The sequence below is a fragment of the Sorex araneus genome, chromosome 6 (assembly GCF_027595985.1).
Source record: "Sorex araneus isolate mSorAra2 chromosome 6, mSorAra2.pri, whole genome shotgun sequence".
In the NCBI taxonomy this organism is placed as follows: domain Eukaryota; kingdom Metazoa; phylum Chordata; class Mammalia; order Eulipotyphla; family Soricidae; genus Sorex; species Sorex araneus.
Genome location: NC_073307.1, coordinates 46,829,278 through 46,855,450, shown reverse-complemented (window position 1 = coordinate 46,855,450; position 26,173 = coordinate 46,829,278). Strand labels below are relative to the sequence as shown.

Below are 26,173 nucleotides of genomic sequence, written 5' to 3'. Positions count from 1 at the left end.
AGGACGGGACGGATCCAGGGCAAGCGGTGAGTTACGTGCTACCCTGGCATCGAGATGGGCCTGGCCAAAGTACCTAATTCTTAACTATAAGTTAAGAGCTTGATCATAGACAAATGCTGTCATGATCCAAAAGTAATGACGAGACTAGGATCCTGCTAGGGATAGGAAAGACTGATCTGGCCTGAGCACTGTAGTCTGAGATCGAGATGGCCCCAGGAGATCAATTCTATAAGCTTAATGCATTTCTTATTGTGTCCATACAAAACGATTAATATTATGAATGCTTATATGTTTGCTGGATGAGGAGAGGAGAAACACACTGATGGGATTCTGCCCTTGGGTGGATGGTCCTGCTGAAGGACAATCTGTCCTAAAGCAGCATCCCCTGAAGGAAAAGAACTTTACTCCTATTGATGGTGATCACACCTATGTGTATGCCCCAACCCCTTCATGCTGGGGGGATTTAATAAGGCTGGAAGAGTGGGTTGGGAGGCGAGATCCAGGGCGAGATCCAGAGCCGGGAGAGAAGCAGAGAGAGAGAGAGAGAATGAAATAAACTGATCGAGCAACCAGTTTGGCCTTCTTCCTTCTTTCGCCTGCCCTTGACCAACAGCCACACACAGCGGTTCCAGAGCACCAAACGCGGGCGGTGAGACAGAGCCGCCCAGAGAGCCCACGAGTGCACACAGCCTTCGGCATGCCTTAGTTTTTTACACCTGAGCACTGCCATGTGTGACCATCCCAACAAAAGGTGTCGTGAGTGGAAAGGTTAAAGGAAAATGTGAGGGGTGGCAGAAGCAGGAGGGAACAGACTCACCCCACTCTTGTTCTTGCTGCTCACGGAGAGCCCCAGGGCCGGCCCCCCCGCCAGGGACTGCTGCAAGCGCTCCTTCACGGCCACCAGCCGCAGCTCCAGGTCAATCCGTCGTTCCTCCTTGGCCCGACACTGGGCTTCGAGGGTGGCCAGGGTCTCCTCCAGAGCCCCCATTTTTTCTCCTGGGTCCAAACACATGGGGGAGAAATAGCTGCGTTAGGCCTGGAGCACCAGGGGTCTAGGAGGGTCAGGCTGGTGGGGCTTAATCACTGCTTGTCTATTCATGATTTTCTCCTTTCACTAATAAGCCAACTTGACTTTGATCTCTCTTGTAACTGAGTAAATAACACAGGGTTTTGCATTCAAAGTATGAATTTTCTTTGTGCCAAGAGCTGTGTTAGGTTTAAAAATTCCACTCTTTGCCCGAAGTAAGGCTGTGTTGAAGGCAACAGGGGCAAATTCTTTTTATTGATACATATATATATATACATATATATATATTTCTTGCCATACCTGATGGTGCTTGGGGGCTATTCCAAGCTCAGTGCTTGGGGGTTATTCCTGGAGGTGTTTGGGGGACCATGGAGTTCAGGAATTAAACCAGGTTTTCTGTATGAAAGCATGCACTCCAGCCAGCTAAACCCAGAGTAGAACATTCTTTTCATTCATTCATTTGTTCATTGATTATTCATTATTCAATACTTGCTGAGGGCCTAGTATGTACCAGGCACTGCGCTGGGTCTCTTTGGGATACAGTAGGGAACAATACAGGCAAAGAAACTAGCTCTTCCAGAGCTGGGCGCACAGACATGTGCATGTGTGAGAGAGAGTACAACAGCTATAATCACTTTACAAAGTGATGTGCTATAGAAAAGAAATCGACCAAAACAAGGACAATCAGCTGATTCTTAGCCATGGTTCTAAGTCTTCTTATAAAGTTTTCTTTCTATTAAAACCAAGCTGCCTTCTTGAGTTTATGGCCCCTTAGTTCTGGTTCTACGCCTCACAGCAGGTGGATTCTCTTTTTCGTTTGGGCATTTTTTTGGTTGTTTGTTTTTGAGCCACATCCTGTGGCACTCAGGACTTACTCCTCGGGGATCACTCCTGGTGGGTTCAGGGATTCGGATGGGGATTGAACCTGGGTCAGCTGCATATAAAGCAAGTGCTGCATCCTTTGTTCTATCTCTCTGACCCCCCAAGTTCATTCCTTTAAACCAGAATTCTGATCTGAGGTTAATGGATTTCTAGGTAACTCCATGGAAGGATTCCAGTCATATGAACTCTGAAAATTATTTGCAACATTGTGAACCAGGGTGTTTAACTTTTTGTTTTGGGACCATCTCTAGCAGTGCTCAAGGCGTACTTCTGTCTCTGTGCTCAGGGATCACTCCTGGCAGGGCTCTGGAGACAACATGGGGGAATCAAACTCAGATCTGCTGCATTCAAGATAAGTGCTTTCCCCGCTGAACTATCTCTTCAAACCCCTTTAGCTTTTCCTTTAAAAGAGGATTTATAGGCTCTGTGAGATATTCATGGGGCTGTATGGTCTGGGCTATATCCTCTAAGTATAGGACCTCTGTTCCCCCCTGGGATGTGAAGGAACCCCCCCCCCCCCACACACACACCCCATGTGCACCAAACTAGCTATAGGAAGAATTCAAAAGAAACATGGCAGAAAGTGGGTGCAGAAGAGTTCAGACTAGCAGAGCCTGCAGAGGTCGTGGCCCTGAATTCCAGAGGAGATACTTTTCAGAGTCAGGTTTGCACCCCTCATGCCCAGAATCCAGACCAATGTTTGTGCGCTCTGCACCTATTTGTGAATCAGTGAGTTCCTGTGATACTTTGTGTGTTTTTATTTTATTTTATTTTTTTTGTTGCGGGGGGTGGTGGCCATAACCGGCGATGCACAGGGGTTACTACTGGCTGAGGGTGCTGGGGGGACCATACGGGATGCTGGGAATCGAACCCCCGTGTCGGCTGCATGCAAGGCAAACACCCTACCAGCTGTGCTATTGCGTCAGCCCCCTCCTGTGATACTTCGAACTGATGTCTCTAATCAACTTGATTCTAATTAAATCCCAAGTTTTCCCCACGTTAACATATCTAAAATCATCACATTTCGCTACAGTAAGTGTACACACCGCTGCCCATCTCCTAACCCCAAAGCAGTTATTAAGTCACTCCACGGGAGGGCGGGTGATGGGGAACCCGGGGACCAGCGCAGCACTCCCGGGAGCGTGGCCACGCCCACCCTACCTGGGTCGCTCCGGATGGCGTCCTTCACCTCCCTCTTCTCCAGCCGCAGTGCCGCCAGCTCTGTGCGGAGAGTCTCCTTCTCTTTCTCCAGCTTCTCTTTCTCCACCAGGTACCTCCGTGCATCCTCCTCGGCGCGGTTTTTACCGTACTTGTATTGATTGGCACCTGCAGAGATGGGAGTCAGAAAAAGGCGGTCAGTTCTGACCTCTGGTCCAGGCACTTGGTGGCGCAGTGTCTCTATGGGCCTCCATCTCTCCACCTATGAAATGGGACTATTTAGATCTACACCCCTGGATACAGTTAGTGTGAATACTTGAAGGGAGGGACGGGGGGGGGGGGGGAGAAAGGAGCAATGGAGGGGGGCGGCGACTGGGGGCGGAGAAGAGAGCACAGGGTTTAGGAACGAGGCGTTGCAGGCCAGTTAACCAAGGTTTGTATTTTCTTTGCCCTCATTAGCTGTATGACACGGGGCAGAGGGGAATGGTGGTGTTTTTCTGCGTCTCCAGCCCCAGTCATAGTTTCCCACCTCTCTTTTTTTTTTTTTTTTTTGCTTTTTGGGTCACACCCAGCGATGCTCAGGGCTGACTTCTGGCTCTGCACTCAGGAATCACTCCTGGCGGTGTTCGGGGGACCATATGGGATAATGGGAATTGAACCCGGTCGGCTGCATGCAAGGCAAACAAACACTCTACCCGCTGTGCTATCGTTCCAGCCCCTCAGCTTATTTTAATAAGCATAAATATCTTCTAGTTTTATCCATATTAATGTAAATGGCAGAAATTTTATCTTTTTTCAGACCTGATTAGTATTTCAATGTGTCTGCATTACTACTTTCTATCTGGTCATCTGTTTATGAGTACTTTGGTTGTTCCAGCTTTTGGTTATAATAAATAATGCCACAATAAACAGGGGTCTAAATAAGTGTTTTTGTATAAATTCCTAGAAGTGGGAAAACTAGGTCACATGGAATTTCTAATTTCTTTTTATTGAATCACTGTGGAATTTCAAATCTTATTTATTTGTTTATTTATGGTTTGGGGCCACACCTGGCAGTGTTCAAGGACCATGTAGTGCTGGGAACTGAACCAGGTTTCGCCACATGCATGGCTAGTAGCACTGTAGCACTGTCATCCTGTTGTTCATCAATTTAGTGCCTAAACTATTCCTCCAACACTAGAATTTCTATTTTTGATTTTTTTTTTTTGCTTTTTGGGTCACACCTGGCAATGCACAGGGGTTACTCCTGACTTTGCACTCAGGAATTACTCCTGGCGGTGCTCAGGGGACCACATGGGATGCTGGGAATCAAACCCGGGTCGGCCGCTTGCAAGGCAAACGCCCTACCCGCTATCGCTCCAGCCCCTCTATTTTTGATTTACTGAGGAACATCTGTCTTTCCCTATGGTTGCACTAATTTACATTCCCATCAACAGTGCGCAAGGATTCCCTTTCTCCACATCCTATTTAGCAATAACAATATTAATAATAATAATAATAATAGAACAAAAGTGCTAGAGAGAGCATCACACAGTCTCCTTGGGCACCACCAGGAGTGGTGTTTTGGGTTTACCTCTCCCAGAATGGTGTTCATGGCCCGGATAGAGCCTCTCCTCCTATCATATTGGGTCTGAGCAGAACAGAAATCTCTGCCTGTCAACCGCACTCAACTGCAGCTTAGCTTCCACTCTGGAGAGCTGGTGGTGAGGAGAAATGATTGGCCTGCCCTTACCTGGGAGATGCTGCAGCTTTTGACTAGGAGCATGTGGGGAGGAAGGCCCTGTTTCCTGTTCACTCAGCCTAAGATAGAGACCCTGCCACACACCCGAGGCTGGGGGGAGGGCAAAGGGTGGGTTGTGGTTTAAATGTCACAAACCTCATGCTTTTCACTGAGATCTAGTACACTATTTAGAATTTTCATTCACCAAGTGCCAGTTGGACAGTTCCCAGATGATTGGGTTAGTCATCTTCACCAGTTATGATTGATTGTTGACCTCTTATAGCCTAGTTCTCCTTCCCAGAGAACCTGGCAAGGTACTGAGAGCATCCAGCCTGCACGGCAGAGCTTGGTAAGCTCTCCATGGCGTATTTGATATGCCAAATACAGTAACAATGATGGGTCTCATATCCCTTACCCTAAAAGAGCCTTCAATGCGACACCGCTGGGAAGAACGAGTAAGGAGAGGCTGCTAAAATTTCAGGGATAGGACGTTACTGATGCCCGCTCGAGCAAATTGATGATCAACAGGATGACACTGATACAGTGATATACTGATGATTGTTTTGCTGAGGAGCGGGTCTGTGGCACTTTCCATGCACTATCTTCCCCAGCGGCCCACACAACCTCTGTGCATTGTGCTCTCGGGTATGCATGGACTTTTGTATCCTCCTTCCACATCAGATAGGGCTGAGCTGCATGCCCTTAGGAAGGGAAGAAATGATGACGCATGGTGTCACTAAGTGAGGTGACGAAAGCATGGTGACTTCTGTCTGATTACTTTTTTCCCAGGTCCCTTGCTCTAGGGGAAACAATTTCCATTATTTACTGATAATTGGGGTCTTGCATCACCCCCAGTTTTGTTATTTTGTGAGGACAAGCATAGCACTAGAGAACTCCTTATATCCAGGGACTGAGGCCACACTCTCACCAGTGTCCAGTGAGCCATCCTGACTTACATGAGTGTGGGCGACCTGCTCACTCTGGCTCACAAAAGACCCCCAAGACCCCCAACCAGAACCTCCGTAACTAAACAGTTCCAGGATTCCTGGCCCAGAGAAACCAACACACACACCAGTCACACACACACACACACACACACACACACACACACTCACATCTCACATACTTTTTGATCTATTAGCTCCTGGGTAATTTATTGCATAGCAATATGTGATTACTATAATCCTGGCTGCTACCCTTCTCTTTGATAGTCTTTAATTGCTCCATCTGAACAGTGTCGCTGAACTTGCTCTATAGCTCCCAGCTGCCCTGCCCACAGTCTGTGCTGTCACAGTGCGGTGGGACAAGGAGGTCCAGTGGCTCCACTCTAGGCTGGCTTCACTCTCCTCCACCTTACAAACCGGCTGTTCTGTGAGATTTGAATCAAAGGCTTCTGGAGCTACAGGAAGCTGGCTTGCTCATCATAGTAAATCACAGAGGATAACTATTACTGCTGGAAATCAAACAGACCTTGGCCTAGAGTTGTTTTGCCTACTTGGTCATTACTAAGTGTTTCGATCAGGTGATCCACACCACCCAGTCCCTGTGGGGTGTGAGGAGGAGCTCAAACGGGGATAGAGGTGAGCCTCCCCTTTCATGGACTTCAGTTCTCGACTTACTACCCCCAACCAGAAGTGACCAACTGTTAGTCTATGGATCAACACAGTGTAAAACACACACACACACACACACACACACACACACACACACAAAATCATAGTTGTCCCTCAGAAATCCCAGGTTTGAACTGCACTGATCCATCCTTATTATCACCAATTCCACATTCTTGGATCCAGCAACCACAGATACTGGATAAGGAGACTTGATAAGGAGCTATAAGGGACCTTAGCATCTGCAGGATGTAGACTGGTTGGGGGTCCTAAACCAATTCCCGGGGCTACCAGGGCATCACTATAGTTAAGTTTTGGGGAATAGTCACCATTACATGCATATTATCAATTGTATAGGGGCCAGCGCTCCTAATTCCAAGATACATGCACACAGATATACTTGATGTTATTTACTGTTAACATTTAGAAAAATTAGTTGCTGATATAAAACTGGCCATAGGTCAGAGAGAAAGTACAGTGTTTGCTTTGCATGTGGTTGACTCGGGCTTGATCCCTGGCACCACATATAGTCCCCAAGCCTGCCACGAGTGACCCCTGAGCAGAGCCAGGAGTAAGCCCTGAGTATCACTGGGTGTGGCCCCCAAACAAACAAACGAACAAAACAGTAAATTGAAAAAAAAAGTCAGTTTCACTTAATATCTAAAATGAATATTATATTCTTTTTACTGAGCACTGCTGCCTGGGGACGCTGAATGGGCAGAGTGGTGGCCCACGTGGCTTCACTTTCTAGGCCAAACCACTCTAGGCCAAGGTCTGTTTGATTTCCAACAGTAATATTGATCTGCTGTGATTTAATGCTCAGGGCCTGAGCATTGCAGGTTCTTGCACACCCCACTTCATGCCGGGTCCTTTCCCTTCTGAACCATATGCTGGCAGCCCTTTATCATGCTCTTGAGTCTGATAAAGGGCTGAGTGCTTCCTCACCCCTTTCCACACCTTTATTCACCAGTCTGGTCTCTAGAGGAATCTGATTTTGAGAGTGCCCGATTTTGAGAGTGCCCGTACCCGCCCCGCAGCCCCGGAACTCACTGGAAGCATGGCGCTTGACTTTGACCTGCGGGTCCACGCGATGGGCCTTCTCACTGCACGAGGAGGCATGCCGCTTCACCTGGGCCCCCGCCGGCCGCGGCTCCTCATCCTGGAGGAAGGAGGGAGAAGGTCACTCGTGTCGTCTCCACCTTCCCAACACGGGGGCAGGCAAGGCCTGCTCTTGGTCTGTTGCATCTAAACCACTGTCCCCACAAAACCAATGGCTGTCAGAAGTAAGGGCTCATTGCACCCTCTGGCCGTGCTGTGAGGGGCGGGAGACGGTGACTGGTGCATCTTCTGGGAGGAGAGCGGGAAGATTCAGAGGAGTATGGTGGCCTATCAGATTCCTCATGCTATCCTGTCCTCATACTACATTTGATCTTAGCCAAAAGGCTGAGAAGGGACTCTGCACCGGGCTGTTTTCACTCGGGGTGACCCGGGTGAGAATCCTCCCCATCCCAAGGGACCCAGCCCCGGCAGCCGACCTCTACTACCAAACCGCCGTCACGCTTCAGGCCACTTTCCGGACACATTATAAGACTCTTCCTACCCATTTTCCATAATTACCACACCATATTTGATGGCGTTCAGACAGTAGGCAACAAATCATAGACAGTAATATATATATGAGTGTGTGTATATGTACACACACACACACACACACACACACACACACACACACACACACACCTCTTGGAGAGCCCAGCAAGCTACCGAGAGTATCCCGCCCACACGGGCAGAGCCTGGCAAGCTCCCCGTGTCGTATTCGATATGCCAAAAACAGTAACGATAGGTCTCATTCCCCTGACCCTGAAAGAGCCTCCAATGATTGGGAAAGACGAGTAAGGAGAGGCTGCTAAAATCTCAGGGCTGGGAGGAATAGAGACGTTACTGGTGCCCGCTCGAGTAAACCGACGGACAACGGGATGACAGTGATACAGTGATACAGTGATCCTGTCCTCATGTCACTTGGGAGTAGACACCACATCTTCTGAATCCTAATATATGTATTCCAGTTAAAAATGAACCAAGATGGGGTCAGAGAACTTGTCCTGGGCCTTGGTTGGTGAGTTGCCTCAGCCCCTTTCTAGCTGCTACAGAAGTGGAAGTGAACTCTGTGAGTCAAGGAAAAAAAACGGAGGAAGAGCTGGAGGGAGTGCTAAGAAGTGCCCTGTGCCATGCTCTCGCAGCCCCAAGGGCTCCTACCTGCATCTTCTCATAAGGAACATCGTCATAGACGCGGGGCTCAGGCCACTGATCCTGGCAGGATTTCGCATATCTAGGAAACAAGGGATGGCGATGAACACAGTGACCATGGTAACCTGGATGACACCCCACATGTCACAGTCCCGTCTGGGCCAACTTCAGCCCAAAGTCGAGATGGGGCTAGAAGCTAATGACAGCTGGCCCACTGGGCGGCATCTGGCCCTTGCTGTCTTCCGGGCTGCATGGGCATGGTCCCCAGCAACCCAAGACGCAGGAAATCCATTGCCCTCACTCACTCTTACTTCCTTAAGAAAACAGGATCCAAGCTGCTAAGTACGCTGGTCATGATCTAACCCTGACTGAACCACAGCTTGGTCGGGACCATAGTTCAACCATGAGCTGTGATCAGAGTCTATGAACTCGAGCCTGACTCTTCAAATGCTGAACCTGGGTACCAACAGGATGCCCAAGCGATGAAGCAATGACGATCTGGTGGCCCGAAAGTAAAGCCAAGCCACGGGGCAGGAGGGGGTTCTGCACCCTGCCCATCCCAGTCACACGGCCCCTGTCTCTGGGCTCTCTCTGGCTTCCCCTCGAGGACAGAGTCTGGCCCAGCCCTTCCTCCTGTGCCGTCCGGCTTCAGGCCTGGACTCAGAGCCCCCCCGGAGGGACCCGAGTTGGGGCTGGTCTTCTGCAGGGTGCCACTCTTACAGGAAAGAGTTCCGCCCTGCGCTGACGATACTGGTCAGGGTCTCCACGTCCACGTAGTCGTAGTGCAGGGCCTCGGGCATGACTTTGGAATCCATCTCCACCAGCAGCAGCCCCAACCAGCGGCCCATGTCCTCAGAGCAGCTGGCCTGAGGGAGGGGAAGCATAAGCCAGATTCACATCATCGGCACCATCAGCACCTCCGGCCACCTGCCCAGAGGAAGAAGCTAGAACGCACATCTATTCCTCCGTCTCTCTCTTCAGCCTCTGCTCAGATGCCACTCCGTCTAGGAAGCCCTCCCTGACTACCTCTCTAAAGACACTCAGGCTGGCTCAATCCCGTCAGAACCTGACTGGCCATTTGGATATGAAATCACATGGGTAGACCTAGAGACTTTGTTAGCATTTATTTATTTTTAGTCGAGATGGCTATTTCCCAATCATTTTTATGTGTTATAGTTGGTAGTTCTCTTATAGTACAGTGTCCAGTGAAATCTCCAAGAACTCTGTAGTTAACAGGTATCTAGGTTAGTCCTCTTTAAAACAACATTACAGGGGCTGGAGCAATAGCACAGCGGGTTAGGCATTTGCCTTGCACGCGGCCAACCCAGGTTTGATTCCCAGCATCCCATATGGTCCCCTGAGCACCACCAGGGGTAATTCCTGAGTGCAGAGCCAGGAGTAACCCCTGTGCATTGCTGGGTGTGACCCAAAAAGCAAAAAAAAAAACAAAAACAAACAAACAAACAAAAACCCAACATTACATAAAATCAACATTCAGTTGCTAAATTTTTTTTTCCTTTTTCGGTCACACCCAGCGATTCTCAGGGGGTTACTTCTGGCTCTGCACTCAGGAATTACCCCTGGCGGTGCTCAGGGGACCATATGGGATGCTGGGAATAGAACCTGGGTCGGCCGCGTGCAAGGCAAACGCCCTACTCATTGGACTATCACTCTAGCCCCACAGCTGCTAAATTTGAATACAGGGAGTATGCTTTTTGCCAGAGAGCTCTGTACATATAACTGGGTAAAGCCATCTCGAACAATGAGAAATCAAAGTGAGTAAAAGAGACGCGAGTTTTTTTTCTTTTTTTCTTTTTGGGTCACACCCGGCGATGCTCAGGGGTTACTCCTGGCTTTGCACTCAGGAATCACTCCTGGTGGTACTCGGGGGACCATATGGGATGCTGGGAATCGAACCTGGGTCGGCCGAGTGCAAGGCAAATGCCCTACCTGCTGTGCTGTCACTCCAGCCCCGAGACAGGAGTTCTTGACATTTAAGAACTGAGGGTTTTACTTCTAGAATGTGATTAAGAGGCCACAGATGGTGGGAGCCCTGGCCTCAGTCTCCTCTTCTGTGCTGTAGTCCTCCAGTGAGGACATTTCAAGTTCAATTAAATAGTAAATGGTGACATGGGGAAGAGACGACCAGCGTGCTCTACATGGCCCGGGGTGGGCTGGCTGCTGCTCAGGGCACGGCAGCATGGATGCGTGATGTCACCTTAGTTGCTTTTGACTGTCTTGCTCAACAAGCATTTACTGGGCCCTCAGTATGTGCCTGACACCATATTGGGCCCCGGAAACGTAAAAGTCTGGATCACGACCATGTTCACCGCCTTCTCAAAGTTGAAGATCTCACCTGCATAGGGTGATCTCTGTGAGTCAGGAAAAAAAAGAAGGAAGAGCTGAAGAAGTGGTAAGAAGTGACCTTTGTCATGCTCAGGAGCAACTCAGGGCCGACTTAGCACAGGGACCACTGTGCTAAGTATCTGCGTGGCGGGGGAGGGGGAGTGGGGGCAGATGCAGGGCGGAGATTTATCCATCCAGGAGAGATGGCTGTGGTTTGAGAAAGGATTCCAGAATTGCATGGGATCATCAGGGTCAGGACTTCTATAAGGGAGAATAAACCTTGGTTCTAGGGTTACCATATATAGAAAGAAAAAAAAATCAGAATTCTCGGTTGAATTTCAGAAAAACACCACACAGGTTATTTTTCAGTATAGGCTTGTCCCAAATATTACATGGGAGAAGTAAAAGACTTCTCACATAAAAGACACTCTGGGGCTGGAGTGATAGCACAGTGGGTAGGGCGTTTGCCTTGCATGTGGCTGAGCTGGGTTCGATTCCTAGCATCCCATATGGTCCCCTGAGTACTGCCAGGAGTAATTCCTAAGAGCAAAGCCAGGAGTAACCCCTGAGCATCGCTTGGTGTGATCAAAAGAAGCATTAAAAAAAAAAAAGACACTCAGTTATTTACCTGAAACCCATGGCTAAGTTGGCATCTTGTACTTTAACTGGCAATATTGCCTGCCCAGCCGGGGCTCCCTGGCTCTTTTTCCTCACTCCCTGTCACGCCCATGCAAGGCCCAGCACCCAGCACCTAGCACCTAGCAAGCCCTTCTCAAAACTGCCACCGCCAGGGGGCACCCTCTCCTCACCTCCAGGATGGCAACCTCCTGCCGGTTACGCAGGATCCGGAAGGCAAACGGGTGTCTGGGCCCAAAGCCTGGCGCCACCTCACAGCCCCGGAGGGCAATGGTGTTCACGTGGGTCCGCAGGTCGGTGCGGTCCTTGTGGAAATACATAGTATTGCACTTCAGACGGCACCAGCGTTCCTTCCAGCTGTGGTTCACCAGCACGTTCAGGTAGCCTGCGGTCGCGAAAAGGGCAGCCTCAAACGGGGGCGCCCACCCAGCTCCTCTGACTGTTGTTCTTGATGTGCTGGGGAGCCAACCAGGACCCTCCCAGGCTAGGCAGGTGCTCTCTAGCCTTCCCGGGCCTCGTGCCTACTAAGGCCTAGTATGGCGTTTGGCAGTCGCCCAATTCAGGAATTACTGAATAACATCAACCAGGCCTAAGGTCAGCTCAGCTGGATTCTGCTGTTTAACACTGGGAAGGGGAGGCTGGGCATGGGGTCCTTCAGCTCGGCCTGGGGAGCAATATGAGGAATTGCAAGGCCAGATGGTGGGTTTATTCCCTAGTCCTTGTCCTCTGGGGGGAAGGAGACTCTCGGAAGACCCGGTCTCTCTCCCTCGGGGCTGGCTTCCTGTCTGTGCAACTGGACCGACAGTCACAGTTCTGCAGGTGGCATGACCTTCTGGAGCATCCGAGCTGGGTGCAAAGGGCAGGAGCCACTAGAGAGAGAATGAATGAAAGGCCACAGCTCACATGGCAGCAATTTTACTCAAGTTGGAACTAACGGGTGCTGCTGACCCCTGGTGGCAGCACGTGGGAACAAAACCATGTCACCGTGGTCAAGACTTAAGGACAGGGAAAACAAAGCACTGGGCTGGGATCTTCTCTTCACATTGTAGATTTAAGTGCAGTGTGGACCTGACTCTATCTCAAGTCACTGGTTACAAAGTATTAGCTGCCAGGTGCTTCTATGCCATTTTTTTTTTAAGGATTGGTAGACTATTGTGCTAGATTCCATTTTGGTGGAACATTGCATTTACATGAACAAGAATAATGTGTTTTCCCTTCCAAACCATGTTTAACTGACACGGGTGCATTGGCAATGAAAAATATTTCAGAGCCTGGAGCGACTGTACAGTGGGTAGGGCATTTGCCTTGCATGCGGCTGACCCAGGCTCGATCGCCAGCATCCTATATGGTCCCCCGAATACCAGCAGGAGTGATTCCTGAGTGCAGAGGCAGAAGTAACCTCTGAACATCTCTGGGCGTAACCCAAAAAGCCAAAAAAAAAAGTATTTCAATGTTTTTCTCCCAGAAAATTTCCTGGAGCAATAGCGGACTGAAGCGATAGCACAGAGGGTAGGGTGTTTGCCTTGCACGTGGCTGACCCGGGCACAATTCCTCCATCCCTCTTGGAGAGCCTGGCAAGCTACTGAGAGTTTCTCGCCTGCACGGCAGAGCCTGGCAAACTACCTGTGGCGTATTTGATATGCCAAAAACAGTAACAACAAGTCTCACAGTGGAGATGTTACTGGTGCCTGCTTGAGCAAATCGAGGAGCAACGGGATGACCGTGATACAGTGATACACGCAGAGTAAGATACTCCCCTCATCAGTCTCCGAGGCCCAGAGGTGGGGTGACCAGGTTGCAGATACAGAAATAGGGGCCCCCCTTGCTTCTCACTGTGCTCAGTGTCAGGGTCCCGGGGCAGAAGTGAGGGAGTGACTTGTTGGGACAGTGGCACCATTTCACTAGTCAAGGACTCTGCCCTGGCCACGAGGTGGGAGGTGTGGCCTCGAGGGTCTCCTAGCTTAGCCCCTCTTGGATCCGAGTCTTCCTGCCTGGGCCCGCACCCACCGCAGCATGGAACCTCGTCGTCGGTGGAGGACGTCTGCAGGTCATCAGCCAGACCCTTCTTCTTGGAGAAGCTGATGATGCGGGTGATTTTGCGGCCCGCCGCCCTGCTCATGGAGCCCTTCAGCTCCGCCAGGCTGCTCTTCTTCCCTTTGCCTGTCGGGGAGGGGAGGGAGGCGCTCTGAGTCCCAGGCCCAGCAGCCCCTGCCTTCCTGCTAGTGCCATCTATCACATGCCACTGCTGGCCTGTGCCAAGACCTCCCGCCTTCCCCGTCACCCCCCAGCTACACTACTCTTCGTCTTGAGCCCCACCGGCTCCTACCATGTTCACGGCCAAGAGTGGAACAGTTGTCACCCACGCCCAGGCTGTCGGAGTCTGAGGTCTGCTTCTCCTGGGACAGCCTCTGTGGGCGACACACACAGTCCTGGTCAGAGGGTGGACAAGAAGCGTGGCACACGGCAGCAGGGGCCAGAGCAGAGGAGATCTGTCCCTGCATAGCAGGTAAGGCCTGTCCTTGTGTAGGGTCCCAGTAGGGAGTGTCTGGGTGCATTTTATAAGCACCAGGTATCCTGTGTTGTGTCCCATCCCTCAAGCACTGTCTCCTAACTGCACTTCTATGTAGCACTAACTGGGGTTGGGCTAGGGCAAAGCAGGGTTGGAAAGGTGATAGGTCGGTGATGCTAAATTTTATATGATTGGACCATCCTCTTAAGCCGAGACCCCCCCATGAAATATGTGTGTATTTGGCAATAAAGTGAGTGGCCATCAGCTGTCTCCTGGAGTGGTTTCTCTGCGTGCCTGTCATCCGTCAGCCCACGTCTGTCTGGACCCGGTGCACAATGTGTCTGGGCATGTTGGAGAAAAACTGTCCCCCAACAAAGAAGCCCTCCCTGGTTGGTTCGATCTTCAGGGGATGTGCTAACAAGTGTCTTGTGCCTGGAATTCTACCAGCTGTGGGTGCACAGCTAGGACCTGTGAGAGATGGGGCTTCACAGTCTGTTTGCTGAACAAGGAAGGAGGGATGTATAGTGGGCTGAGATGAATGGATGGACAGCATTGAGCAGGGGACAGGGAGCGGGGGTCGGGGTTAAGTGTAATGTGGTGGGCTCAGGAGGTTGCCTTCAGTGGGACTGTTGAGATGTATCACTAGAGAGACGAGACTGGCCACAAAGAGAATGTCATCCTCACAGACACTGGGTGCGTGAGGTGGAAGAAGGAAATCCTCTTCAACAAAGGATGCTGGGAAATCTGGTTAGCAACGTGCAAAAACTGGAAGTTGGATTCACACCACACACAAAAATTAATTTAAACTGGATTACAGGCCTTGAGATTAGGCCAGAATCCATAAATTACACTGAGAGAAATATAGGCAGAACTCACCATGCTATGGGGCTCAAAGGAGTTGTCAATGACTCAAACTCCATTGGCGAAGATGACAAGAGCAGTAATAAAAAAAAATGGAACTACGTCAAACTAAAATAGTTTTGGATGGCCAAAGAAACTAGGCTAGAATGAAAAGACACCCTACTGAAGAGAAGAAAATAATTGTGCATTATATTATGTATACATCAGGCAAAGAACTAATAGTCAACATATGTAAAGCATTCGTTAAATTCAAGAGCAAAAATGTCCAATTAACTCCATCAAAAAAATGGGAGAAGAGATGAAAGAAACTTTCTGGAAGAGGGACGGAGAGCCAGTAGGCACAGAAAAGAGTGTTCATCCTCACTCATAGTATGGGATTGCAGATCAAAATGACACCAGTGATAAGGGCATTATCAAAAGGCTGGGAACAACCAGTGTGGGGGAGGTGTGAAAAAGGAACCTTCATTCACCGTTGCTGGAAATGTCATCTGGTTCAGCCTCTATGGGAATTTCTCAAAAAAAAAAAAACTATAAAAGAGCTTCCATATGATCCAACAATTCCACTTCTTGGCACCTATGCCTCCAACACACATACATGAAACATTATTTTTGAAAAAAATATATACACAACTATTTTCATTGCAGTGCTTATCACAATAATTAGGATATGGAAATAACCCATGTCTAATGACAGAGGAATGGATAAAGTAGCATATAAAAATTGTACATAGACACAATGGAATATACTATGGTGTGAGGCCTAGCAAGCACAGTTGCGAGCACCACAGCTAAGGGAGCACAAACTCTGATAAGCATCACAGCAATATGTATGAGCAACACAATCCTACAGCCAGGTGAGTGCGCAGCCCCAGGCATCACAGCATGAAAAACAGGAGGGGGAGAGGGAAGGGGGAAATAAACGGCAAATACCCAGTGGCTTAAGTAAGAGGGTGGTTACACAGAGTTCTGAGACCACAGACCTTTCCCACCAGACCAGGCTCGGGGCCGTGGGCTGGAGGGATAGTACTGGGGTTTGGAGACGGGCAAGGTCATGTGCGTTCTGACATGGCAGCTGTTAGAAATGGGCTTAGAACCGTCAAAGATGGAGCAGCACCCATGAACACGTGAAACAGAAGTTACAGTCTCTCTGGTGCATGTCTGTATCAGGAAGCAAGCGGAATGAAGTCCAGAGAGCTCTGATTTTGAGAGATGATGCTTGGACCGCAGGATTTCCCAGAAACAGGACCTCTGACATGTCACCTGCTCCTCCACTTGGCTCCATAAGCATCACTCAACCCCAGGGGAGCTCCCCACCCCACAGCTTGCCTCTTCTCTTTGCACACTCTTCCAGCTGCACCATGGAATGTGCTCGCAGGGGCATGCATGCACACGTGTGCAACATGCGTGCATACATACACGTGCACCCTCACCATGATGACACATGTACACGTGTACATGCACATGTATGCACACACGAAGATGTGCATGTATGTGTACACACATGGATATATGCATGCACATGACACACATGCATGTGTATAAGCATACATACATTCACACATGATGTGCGTGCACATATGATAACCTCCACACACAAATGTACAGGCACACATGGATGCATGCACATGGTGGCACACATGCAAACGTATGCATGTGTACATATGCATATATGTATGCAATGGCACACATGCATGTGTACATATACATGTATGTATGCACATGGCACCTACATGCATGCATATGTATATGAATACATGCACACACGGACACACAGGCATACAAAAATGCACACATGTGCTGCAAGCTGCCCTACACCTGTGTCCTGTGCCCACTCCTCCCTTCCCTCACAGGCCCTTCCTCTGTGGCCCTGTGCCATGGGCCCACCTCTGCATCTGTGGGATCTTCTTTGGTTCCACACAGGGGTCATTCTTCTCTAAACCCCTTGCCCCCCCAGCCTCTCACCAACAAGGGTACCCCTCATGGTGGCTTCTCAGGATCACTCTAAAAGGCTGAACAGCCCCTTCCTCTAAATGCATACACGGCCCTGCCCAGGCCAGGCCTCCTCTGGTGCCAGGACCCATGCCCTCTGCCGGGAAGGCCTCCCCTGCTTTCTCTCTAGTGTCAGCGCTGGGTGGGGCTCAGGATGCTCTCTGGAGGGTGGGGGCTAAGGCAGGCCCTTGGGGTGGCCCACTCAGTTCTGTTTCCACTAATGGCGTGCCCTTGGGTCAGTCTCTGTGTCCACAGCCTCAGCTGGAAACAGCATTTCACTGAAAAGTTGTTGCAGGAGTTAGGTAATAGGGGTCAAGTGTTTGCAGCATTGCTGGTTACGCGGTCACACTCTTCACTTGTGAAATCCCACTCTTCGGGTCACAGAGCTCCCATAAAGGGGACTGGGGACTGGGGCCCACAGTGCACATCCCACACAATGCACAGGCACTAGCTGGTGTTTGTCAGTGGCTGTCAACCACTGAGTGGTGACATCTCCAGGCTGGGCTCCCTCCTTCCCTGGCTGGTCCGTTCCCAAGGCCTGTTCAGGCTCAAAGACAGCGGGGTGTGGGGGGGGGGGCGGGGGATGGGGGTCAGCCACGCCCACCCCCCACCCCTGCTTGCTCAGCACACGCGCAGGCTTTCATTTCACAGATATTTCCCGAGCCCCGCTGTGAGCCAGCTCTGTGCGGGCCACCCTGTGTGTCCTGGGAGTGCTCCGGGCACAAAGCCCATGCTGAGCAGCCCACCCCCACCCCACCTGCCCTGAGGAGCCCCGCTAAAGACAGACCTACCTTGTCCAGGTCCAGCTTGCACTGGAGGGCCGGGGACGTGGGCACGTCCACCCCTTCTGCTCCCCCGACGGGCTTGCTCACCTCCCGGATGGCCTGTGTGTGAGAGGACACAGCCGTGGGCAGGGGGTGGGCACAGCAGGGGCCGTGTGGCCACCAGGCAGAGGAGAGGAGGTGACACGGCCTCCTGTCACACTTGTGTCTGTCCCTGGCATGGTAAAGACGGGGACTGGGAACAGAGAGGCCGCACTCCTAGAACCAGCACTGGTGCTTCTTAGCTGCATGGCCCTGGCCAAGTCCTTTCCCTGCTCCGGCCTGGATTTCCCCAAGCTGCGCTGGACGCTGGTCCTTGGCTTCTCTCCCCGGGCGAAAGGACTCATGAGAAAATGGATGTGAACTGGCCACAACGACCTGTGTGCATGTGTGTGTGGGGGGGGGCTCCGTGGGTGGGTTGGACCCTCACGACATTCTGCAGCAGCCGGTCATTGGAGCCACCAGGCAGCCAGGCCAGCAGGAAGCGTGGCCGCTGGTCAGTCCCGCAGGAACTCACTGTGTCCCTGCACAGCCCCAGGGGTCGCAGCCCACGTCACCAGCCCGGGACAGACTCACGCGAGGCTGGGAGAGGTGAGGACCCAGCTTCCAGCCCTTCAGCTGCCGGCTGAGGCTGCCCAGGACCGGACGTGGAGGCCGGGTCCAGGACCCCTCCTTCCGACCCAGCCCTGGGGGGCAGAGGCGCCCCCAGCAGGTGCTCTGGTTTCCTTCCCCTCCGGGGACGGGACAAAGGCAGTTTGGGAAACACTGGGCAGACACGGCAGGGGGAGCGCTGGTTATCTCAGGAAGGAAGGGAGGAGGGGCTCTTTGTTCCAGCAGGGAAGTCAGGACAGAGGCCTGGGCTGGACGGACACCCACGGGGGGCGCAGGGATGCAGGCCGGCGGGCGGGTGGGGATGAGGCAGCCCTGGGCGCGTGCGGTGCCCGGATCCTTCCAAGGACCTCACGCAGCTGCCCTGTTGCCGAGGCCAGGGACCCGCACACCTCTCCCTGCCCTGGTGCTCGTCACAGAGCCCCAGTCAGCGCCGTCGGAGAAATTCTTACTCGCTTCTCATCCTCAGTGCAACCTCGGCAAGTCACGGGAGTGCCCATCGGGGGCCTCCGTTTTCCCACTTTGTAAACTGGGACCAATAACGGTCCCGCTAGTGGTGAGGAATACGTGAGGTCACGTCAATAAGCTCTCAGCACCCAGGCTGGTGCTCAGTACGCGGAGACGTGGACCCCTCGTCTGCGTGGTTCCAAGACACAGCAGACGGGTCCAGGTGGATGCACCTTTTCGCCACAGGCAGGGCAGGGTTTTTTTGTGACTAGAAGGATCCACATTTCAAACAGCGCAGACCCGGCTTGCTCGGCAGATCTGATAACTCGCCGCGGCAGGCGGACACCTCCACAGCGGGGACACTGGGAGGGGAGCTTCAGATGAGAGAAGGAAGCGAGACCTCCAGCCCCAGGTCTGTCCACTGCAGGAGCTCAGCCCCACAGCCACACACAGGCCTGGGAAACGGGGGGGGGGGCAGGTGGGAGGAGGGCTCAGCCCCCCTTACCTTCAACCACTCCTTCGCCTGCTCCCGGCTCTGCAGCGCTAGCACCAACACCTCAGTGGCGCCCTGGGAGAAACGCAGCTCGTGCCTCTTGTGGCGGCTGTCCTTGGGCACGTAGACGACACTGCAGGTCTCCAGAGCCAGCCGGAGGTGCGGCTGCCGGTCCTTGGAACTTTTATAGCACTGCAAGGGGTGGGTGGGCAAGGGGTCAGCGCGGCCTGGAGCAGAGGGAGGAGGAGAAGCCAAGGGAACTAACTGGCCTACACATTCCTCCCGAGGCCTCTCGGCCCCTGCTCAGTGGTGAGCAGAGCATGAGGACAGGAGCTGTGGTCACTCACCCCCGGGGAAGACTGGACAGTGGGATGACAGGTGCCAGCATCTCTGGGCAGCCTTCAGGACTCAAGGACAATTAGGGACTCCAGGGGGCGCCACTGAGCAAGAGAGTGGCCTTAGAGAGTGCTGTTAGCACAAAACTCAGAGCCTGGAGCAGAGCCAGGGAAGAATCAGGCTGCTCTTGGGAGACCGCCAGCTCCTGGCCAAAGGCTGCGTGGCAGGAAAGTAGGAGACAGAAGCAGGTTCAGGAAATCAGTCATTTACACGTAATGATTCTCTTTGCTCAATTCTTATTAGGAGGTCAGCAGGACCTTGACATGGGAACCTGACAATTATTTTATGAAAAGGGGGAAGTATCAGCTTCTCTCTCTCTCTCTCTCTCTCTCTCTCTCTCTCTCTCTCTCTCTCTCTCTATCTCTGTCTGGTCTCTCTCTCTCTCTCCCCCCTGTCTCTCTCTGTCTCTGTCTCTCTCTCATGGGGCTCGCCCCATCATTGTGGCACGCTCAGGGTATGTGTGGTGCTGGGATGGATCTCAGGGCCCCCCTGGAGAGCCCCCCGGCCAGCCTCTCCTATCAGAAGTGCAATAACTCAAAGCAAAATATTAGCAAATCAAGTATAGACACATCAAAAGGACACTGCATCAGGACCCAGCAGAATGGGTCCCAGGAACAGGAGAGCAGGCGAGTCTTCAAAAACTAGACACACCACTGATCTGACTAGGAGAAAGGAGAAAAAGCACAGTAGAAGCAGAAAAAGTAGTTGGTAAAATCCACAATTACTTTACTACCAATTCTCAGCAACTTGGAAAAGAGAAGAACTGTCTTCAGTGTGCTAATAAAGGAGGAGCCTCCGCAGCAACCCAGGGCAAACCTCAGCCTGCTGGCAAGTAACTGCAAACCCTCTTGAGCTCTGCACGGAGACAAGGGCGCCTGCTCTCACCGCGCCACTGACACGGTGTGAGAGACTCTGGCCAGAGCACCCAGACAAGAAAAGCTGAGGCCTGAGGAGGCCAGTTTCGACCTGGTCAGTCCCTGGAGTACGAGAGGTTTCAGCCAGTGGAATGTGTCTGACAGTGCGAATCCACAGGTTTTTAGGTAAAAGACTCTTTCTTTATTCCTGAAAATTTCCTTTCTGGAACTAAGATTACATTTTCTTGTTCTTTTTTTTTTTTTGCTTTTTGGGTCACACCCAGCAATGCACAAGGATCACTCCTGGCTCTGCACTCAGGAATTACTCCTGGCAGTGCTCAAGGGACCATATGGGATGCTGGGAATCGAACCCGGGTCTGCCGTGTGCAAGACAAACGCCCTACCTGCTGTGCTATTGCTCCAGCCCCTAAGATTACATGTTCTTTTAAGAAATAATGAGGAATTAAAAAAAAACATTTAAAAGACAGGATATAATGATAAGTAGTACAGAGCTGATTTTGATTTGATCCCCAGCACTGCGTGGTCCCCTGAGCACCTTTAGGAGTGGTCCCCAAGAACAGACTTGGGAGTAACCCCCGAGTACTTTAAAGTATGACACCCCCCACTGCACCCCCAAATAATACAGAACACTGCATGGGCAGTTTTTAGGAAAAACATGCATGAAAACCAGGGTGGAAATACTGGTTAACTCTGGGGTGGTTTTAGAACATACTTTCCCACTCTGCTCTCCTGTAATCCCACAAACGAACATACTTGCCTATGTCATGAAAACCAGTGAGTCTTATTGTGTTGGAGGGTGTGTGTGTGGGGGGGGGGGTCCCCAGTGCTTGATGGCCCAGAAACCCTCCTGGTGATAACCAGGGACTGTGGTGCCAGGATTGAACTGGGGGCATTTCACATGCCAGGAACATGTTCCAGCCATTCATGATCTCACTGATTTAAACCTTATTTTATATTTTATTATTATTATTATTATTATTATTATTTTTTGGCCTCCCATGTGGTACTCTGCGGCTGGTGCCACCGCTGGTGATTTGGGTCATCCCTGGCCTGCAAGGACCAGATATTCAGACAGGGCCCGAGGATGCAGAGCTGACCACCAGGGCCAGGCTGGCAGTGCCTGGGGTCTCTGGGGTCACACCTGCCCACTCGTGGGAAGTCATGTGGTGCCAGGAGTCGATCACTAACCTAACCTCTGTACTACCTCCCTGATCTCATATTTATTTATTTTTCTCCATTGTTTACTTAATTTTTGGTTTGGGGTCACATATGGCAGTAGCACCCGGAGACTGTTCCCAGCTCAAAGCCTTGTACCACCTGTCACCCTTGGTGGTACACAGAGGGGTGGGGGATGAGGGGGAACATGAGGGGCTGGGGATGGAACTCACGGCTCCCCCATGCAAACCGTGCACTCCAGTCCTTTAAGCCATGTCTTTGGCCCCACACATAATTTTATAAGGAATTTTTTAAAATTAATTTTTAATTAATTAATTATTTTTTTTGCTTTTTGGGTCACACCCAGCGATGCACAGGGGTTACTCCTGGCTTTGCACTCAGGGATTACTCCTGGCGGTGCTCAGGGGACATTATGGGATGCTGGGAATGGAACCCGAGTTGGGCGTGTGCAAGGCAAATGCCCTACCCGCTGTACTGTCGCTCCAGCTCCAGGAATTTTTTTTTTAAGGTGTCTCTGGCAATAACAAAAAAAACTTGGTAAAGTCTCTATCAGGTCTCCAAGTTATGTTTAGAAATTTCTACCAGAGTGGGAGAGCTCTGGTCCCTTGCAGCCTTGGCTTGCAGTCTCCGTGCATGAGCCTGGCCCGGAGAGAGGAAGGCAGACACACTTGCACACAGAGGCGGGTGGCCTGCACACACACACACACACACACACACACACCCCTCCCCCATCACACAAACCAGCAGTACCAATCCCTGTGCTGTGAGGGGCCCGCCCCTTGCCACTCACCAGGAGCTGGTCCTCCTTGATGACGGTCAGCTGCTTGGCCCACTGCCCAAAGCGCTTTTTCCGTAGCAGGAAGGCGCATATCCTGCTGTCCCTCACCAGGTGCATGGAGGACTCCTCGGAGGGCCACTGGTGCAGGGGAGGTGGCCCCTTCCCTTCCTCCTCCTCTTCCTCGTAGGACTCGTAGGAGCTGCTCATGGCGTCGGAGTCGTTGTCTGCGGGGAGAGGACCATCGCTGCCATCCCCGGGGAAGCGGCTCCCCACCCCCTCCTGTGGTCACTGCCGGGGTGGGGCATCAGCCCTGCGCTCTGGGTCCCTGCAGCTGACCTGGCGGGGGCGTGGTGGCAGCTTTGCTTCTCTCCATCCCCACCCGTCTGCGGCCACGGGGGTAACACCACCTGCCACTTGGGCTGGGGTGAGTGTGAGCGAGTGCGGGCTGTGAGCTGTGTGTGCGGGGCTCAGTGAGGGCCCGTCAGGCCTCGGGCCTGGCACGCCACTGGGCACCCCGGAGTGAGGGATTCTCACAGTGCCCTGCAGACCCCTTCCACACAGCAGCAAAGTGGAGCCCAGGGGGTCTCACTGCCCTTGCGCCTGTCTCCAGGAGTCCATCCAGCCCCACGACCACCAGCCCCACAGGCTCTGGGGGCTCCACGGCAACCCCCAGGGCAAGGGGCTGGACGCCCGCCTGCACAGAATCAAGCCCAGGTGCACAAAGCGTTCGCCCGCCCGCCCGCTACTCACAGGAGGTTTTTAGCTCCCCGTTCATCCTGGTGGCGGGGTAGCTGCTGTCAGCGTCTTCGTAGTAGCCGTCCGTGATGGAGTGCGCAGGGCTGCAGCCATCTGTGGGGTTGGCAGAGGAGCTGCCCTTTGGCGAAATGCAGGTCGACTCCAGGGCACTGGGTGGGGAAGACCCCAACACACAGCCCTTCTCTGCCCCGTTAATGACCCCCCCACTGTGTTTCCATCTATAGGGGTGCTCCATGGCACCTCTATACATGCCTGCGCGACTCCAATTCATTCTTAGCTTCTGCCACAGAACTCCTACTCACCCCTCAAGACTCAGAGTGGCCAGCCCCTCCTCCGTGACCCCTGGCCTGAGATGCATGTGTGTGTGTGTGGGGGGGCATATCATAGCCCTGGTCTTGGTACTGCAGGGTACTTGGTACTGGTACCTGATACTGCTGTATACGCTTCCTTCCAATGTGCCAGCAAATACCCCGAAAACTCTGCCTGCATCATCTAAGGCTGTAGACATGATGGGAAAAATCCATCCTTTTATTGCTGTGCAAACACCACAGGCCTGGCCTCCCAGCCTGCTCCACACGAGGCCATGTGGGATACCGGGTGCTCCATTGCTAGCCCTGGGCCCACGGTGTCTGTCCCTCCTGCCCTGACGAGGATGCGAGGCTGGCCACAAGGGAAACAGGACTGTGCCCCCAGTCCCCTCTCGCCAGAGGCGAACCTGGTCACAATCAGACCATGGCCCAGGCCGCAGACCACAGTGCTGATGCTCATTTTCACGACACATTCTGATCAGAGGCGGTACAACACAGCGGGCGGTGGAGGGGGGTGGCGCTCAGTTTCCTGGAGGGGGGTGTCCAGCGTAACAGGGGAATCATATAAACTGCAGAGCTGCAGATTCCTGGGCTGTGTCCCCAGACAGTCATTGCACAGCTTCGGGCTGGGCCCAGGAACTTCACTGAACCCGGGACCTATGTAGGTGGTCCATCCTAGACAAGCGGCGTGAAGAGAGAAATGACAGGTTCCAAGGAATCGGAACAGTGACTGTCCTGGTACACCAGCTCAGTTCTGAATTCCAGTGGGTTGGGGGGGGGGGGCTTTGGGACTTGACTGCGACTCCATCTCTCTGCCACGTCTGCAGGCAGCTTGGAAGAACAGTCACTGCTTCTCACACAGCCTTGCTTGGAGCGGCAGGACAACAGTCCCTCCTCACATCAGTGAGGAGCTGTGGGTCCAGTCTTGGAGCCCGGCACACAGGAGGCGCTCGGCAAGTGCCCATCCCCCGACGCAGGGAGGTTGGCATCAGCCCTGCCTGACGGGCGAGGAAACCCAGGCCTCGCAGGGTGTGCCAGGGAGGGAGCCCGGCTGGGCACTGAGCTCCCTGCCCTGGGGACAGGCGCAGGGCCCCGTCTCTTTCACCCACTCCCACTTGCTCCCACCCCGCATGGTCCTGCAAAACTTATTTTGGGCTCCCGGCCCTGCCATCTGTTTCCGGAGCACGGCAGGACTGAGCCAGGGGATGGAGTGTGTGTGTGTGGTGGGGGACACCCAGCATTCTGCCTAGTGACACTCAGCCTGCTCTGCCCAGGCCCTCTGAGGCCTCACATGCCACGGACACCCCTTAAATGGACTGGGGGCTTCAGGGCAGAATGGTGGGGGTGGGTGGGGGGAGGGGGGGGTAACGTGCTGGGCTCCTACAGCGTCAGGAGTGGGAGCAGAAGGACACGCCCAGATGGGGCTGGCAGCCTCGCCCTGGCCAGAGCCTGCCCCTTCCTGTGTCCCTCCCTTCCCTTCTGCCCCGGGGATCCCCACCGTCCCTTGGATGCAGCACATGCAGCGGTGGGTTGAGCCCGAGACCTAGCCCTGGCCCTCACCACCTCCAAGCCCTTGAGTGGATCAAGTCACTTGCTACATGGACCCCACGACTGTCAGGGCCGAGGAGGCACAGTGACTTCCGGGCCCATCCCAATTCAGGACACAGAGGCCACTAGGTGGGAAACAGTCAGATGTCCATTCATTGGCAGGTGGGTCGGAAGAAAACGTGGGCTGTCCATTCCCTGGCATGTTTTCTGGTCTTGATGAAAGTGCTGACGCAGGACTGGGGACAGAGCTCACTGGGAAGGCATGCATTCTGCACGGGGGGGGGGGGGGCCTTGGGTTCAACCCCCAGCACCACACACAAAAGAAAATGATCAATCGATTCACCAAGATCATGGATGAATCTTGACAGCGTGATTCCACTGGCAGGGGAGATCCTGACAGGGCAACTCCATAGTAGAAGCTTGATGCTGGCAGGGCTGGGGGGTGGGGGTGAGGCGTTAGGTGGGGGCTCCCTCTGAGTGAGGGCTGGGAGCTGGGGATTTGGGGGAGGCATGACACCAGACAGGTGCCAGCATGTGCCTGAACTGTATTAACCCTAAGTGTTTAGGCTTCGTCAATGAATCGCCTTTTCTTCCCCCCACCCCTCCTCACTGAGAAACTTAAGCATGTTCTTTTTCCTCCCCCCTTCAGCCCCAATTCCCTGAGAAACTTAAGCATGTTCTTGCCAGCATCTCTAATCCCCTGATTCCCTGAGTTTATCCTTAACCTTTTCTTGTGTTTTACTTCTCATTGTTACAATTCCTTAAGTCAGTCTTGGTTACTTACAAGTCAAAGATTCTGGTGATTCTGGACTTTGTAAGTGAATTACCTACTTTTCTACTTCCCCTAAAGTCTTCACATTTTTCTATAGAGCAATGTTCGTTGCTTAAACTCAGAAAGACCATTAATGCTATGCTCCTCATATCTGGGAGTTGATTGGCTGAAATATATCTACTCCTGGGCATCCGTCATAATTACTTGAC

At 52.4% G+C, this 26,173-nt stretch overlaps 1 protein-coding gene across 3 annotated transcripts in view; it reads right to left on the bottom strand.

Moving 5' to 3' along the window:
- The window catches only part of AFAP1L1 (actin filament associated protein 1 like 1), a 79,363-nt gene that overhangs the window by 11,207 nt on the left and 41,983 nt on the right, over window positions 1–26,173 (bottom strand). For all 3 annotated transcript variants that reach the window (XM_055142197.1, XM_055142198.1, XM_055142199.1), the window contains 12 exons: window positions 23,331–23,429; window positions 22,593–22,804; window positions 19,368–19,547; window positions 17,777–17,869; window positions 13,953–14,034; window positions 13,634–13,786; window positions 11,800–12,011; window positions 9,365–9,510; window positions 8,654–8,726; window positions 7,448–7,556; window positions 3,071–3,235; window positions 818–996 (listed from right to left, as the gene is read on the bottom strand). In XM_055142197.1, coding sequence (XP_054998172.1) covers window positions 818–996; window positions 3,071–3,235; window positions 7,448–7,556; window positions 8,654–8,726; window positions 9,365–9,510; window positions 11,800–12,011; window positions 13,634–13,786; window positions 13,953–14,034; window positions 17,777–17,869; window positions 19,368–19,547; window positions 22,593–22,804; window positions 23,331–23,429 — 1,703 coding nt within the window. The remainder of the gene's footprint in view (window positions 1–817; window positions 997–3,070; window positions 3,236–7,447; window positions 7,557–8,653; window positions 8,727–9,364; window positions 9,511–11,799; window positions 12,012–13,633; window positions 13,787–13,952; window positions 14,035–17,776; window positions 17,870–19,367; window positions 19,548–22,592; window positions 22,805–23,330; window positions 23,430–26,173) is intronic.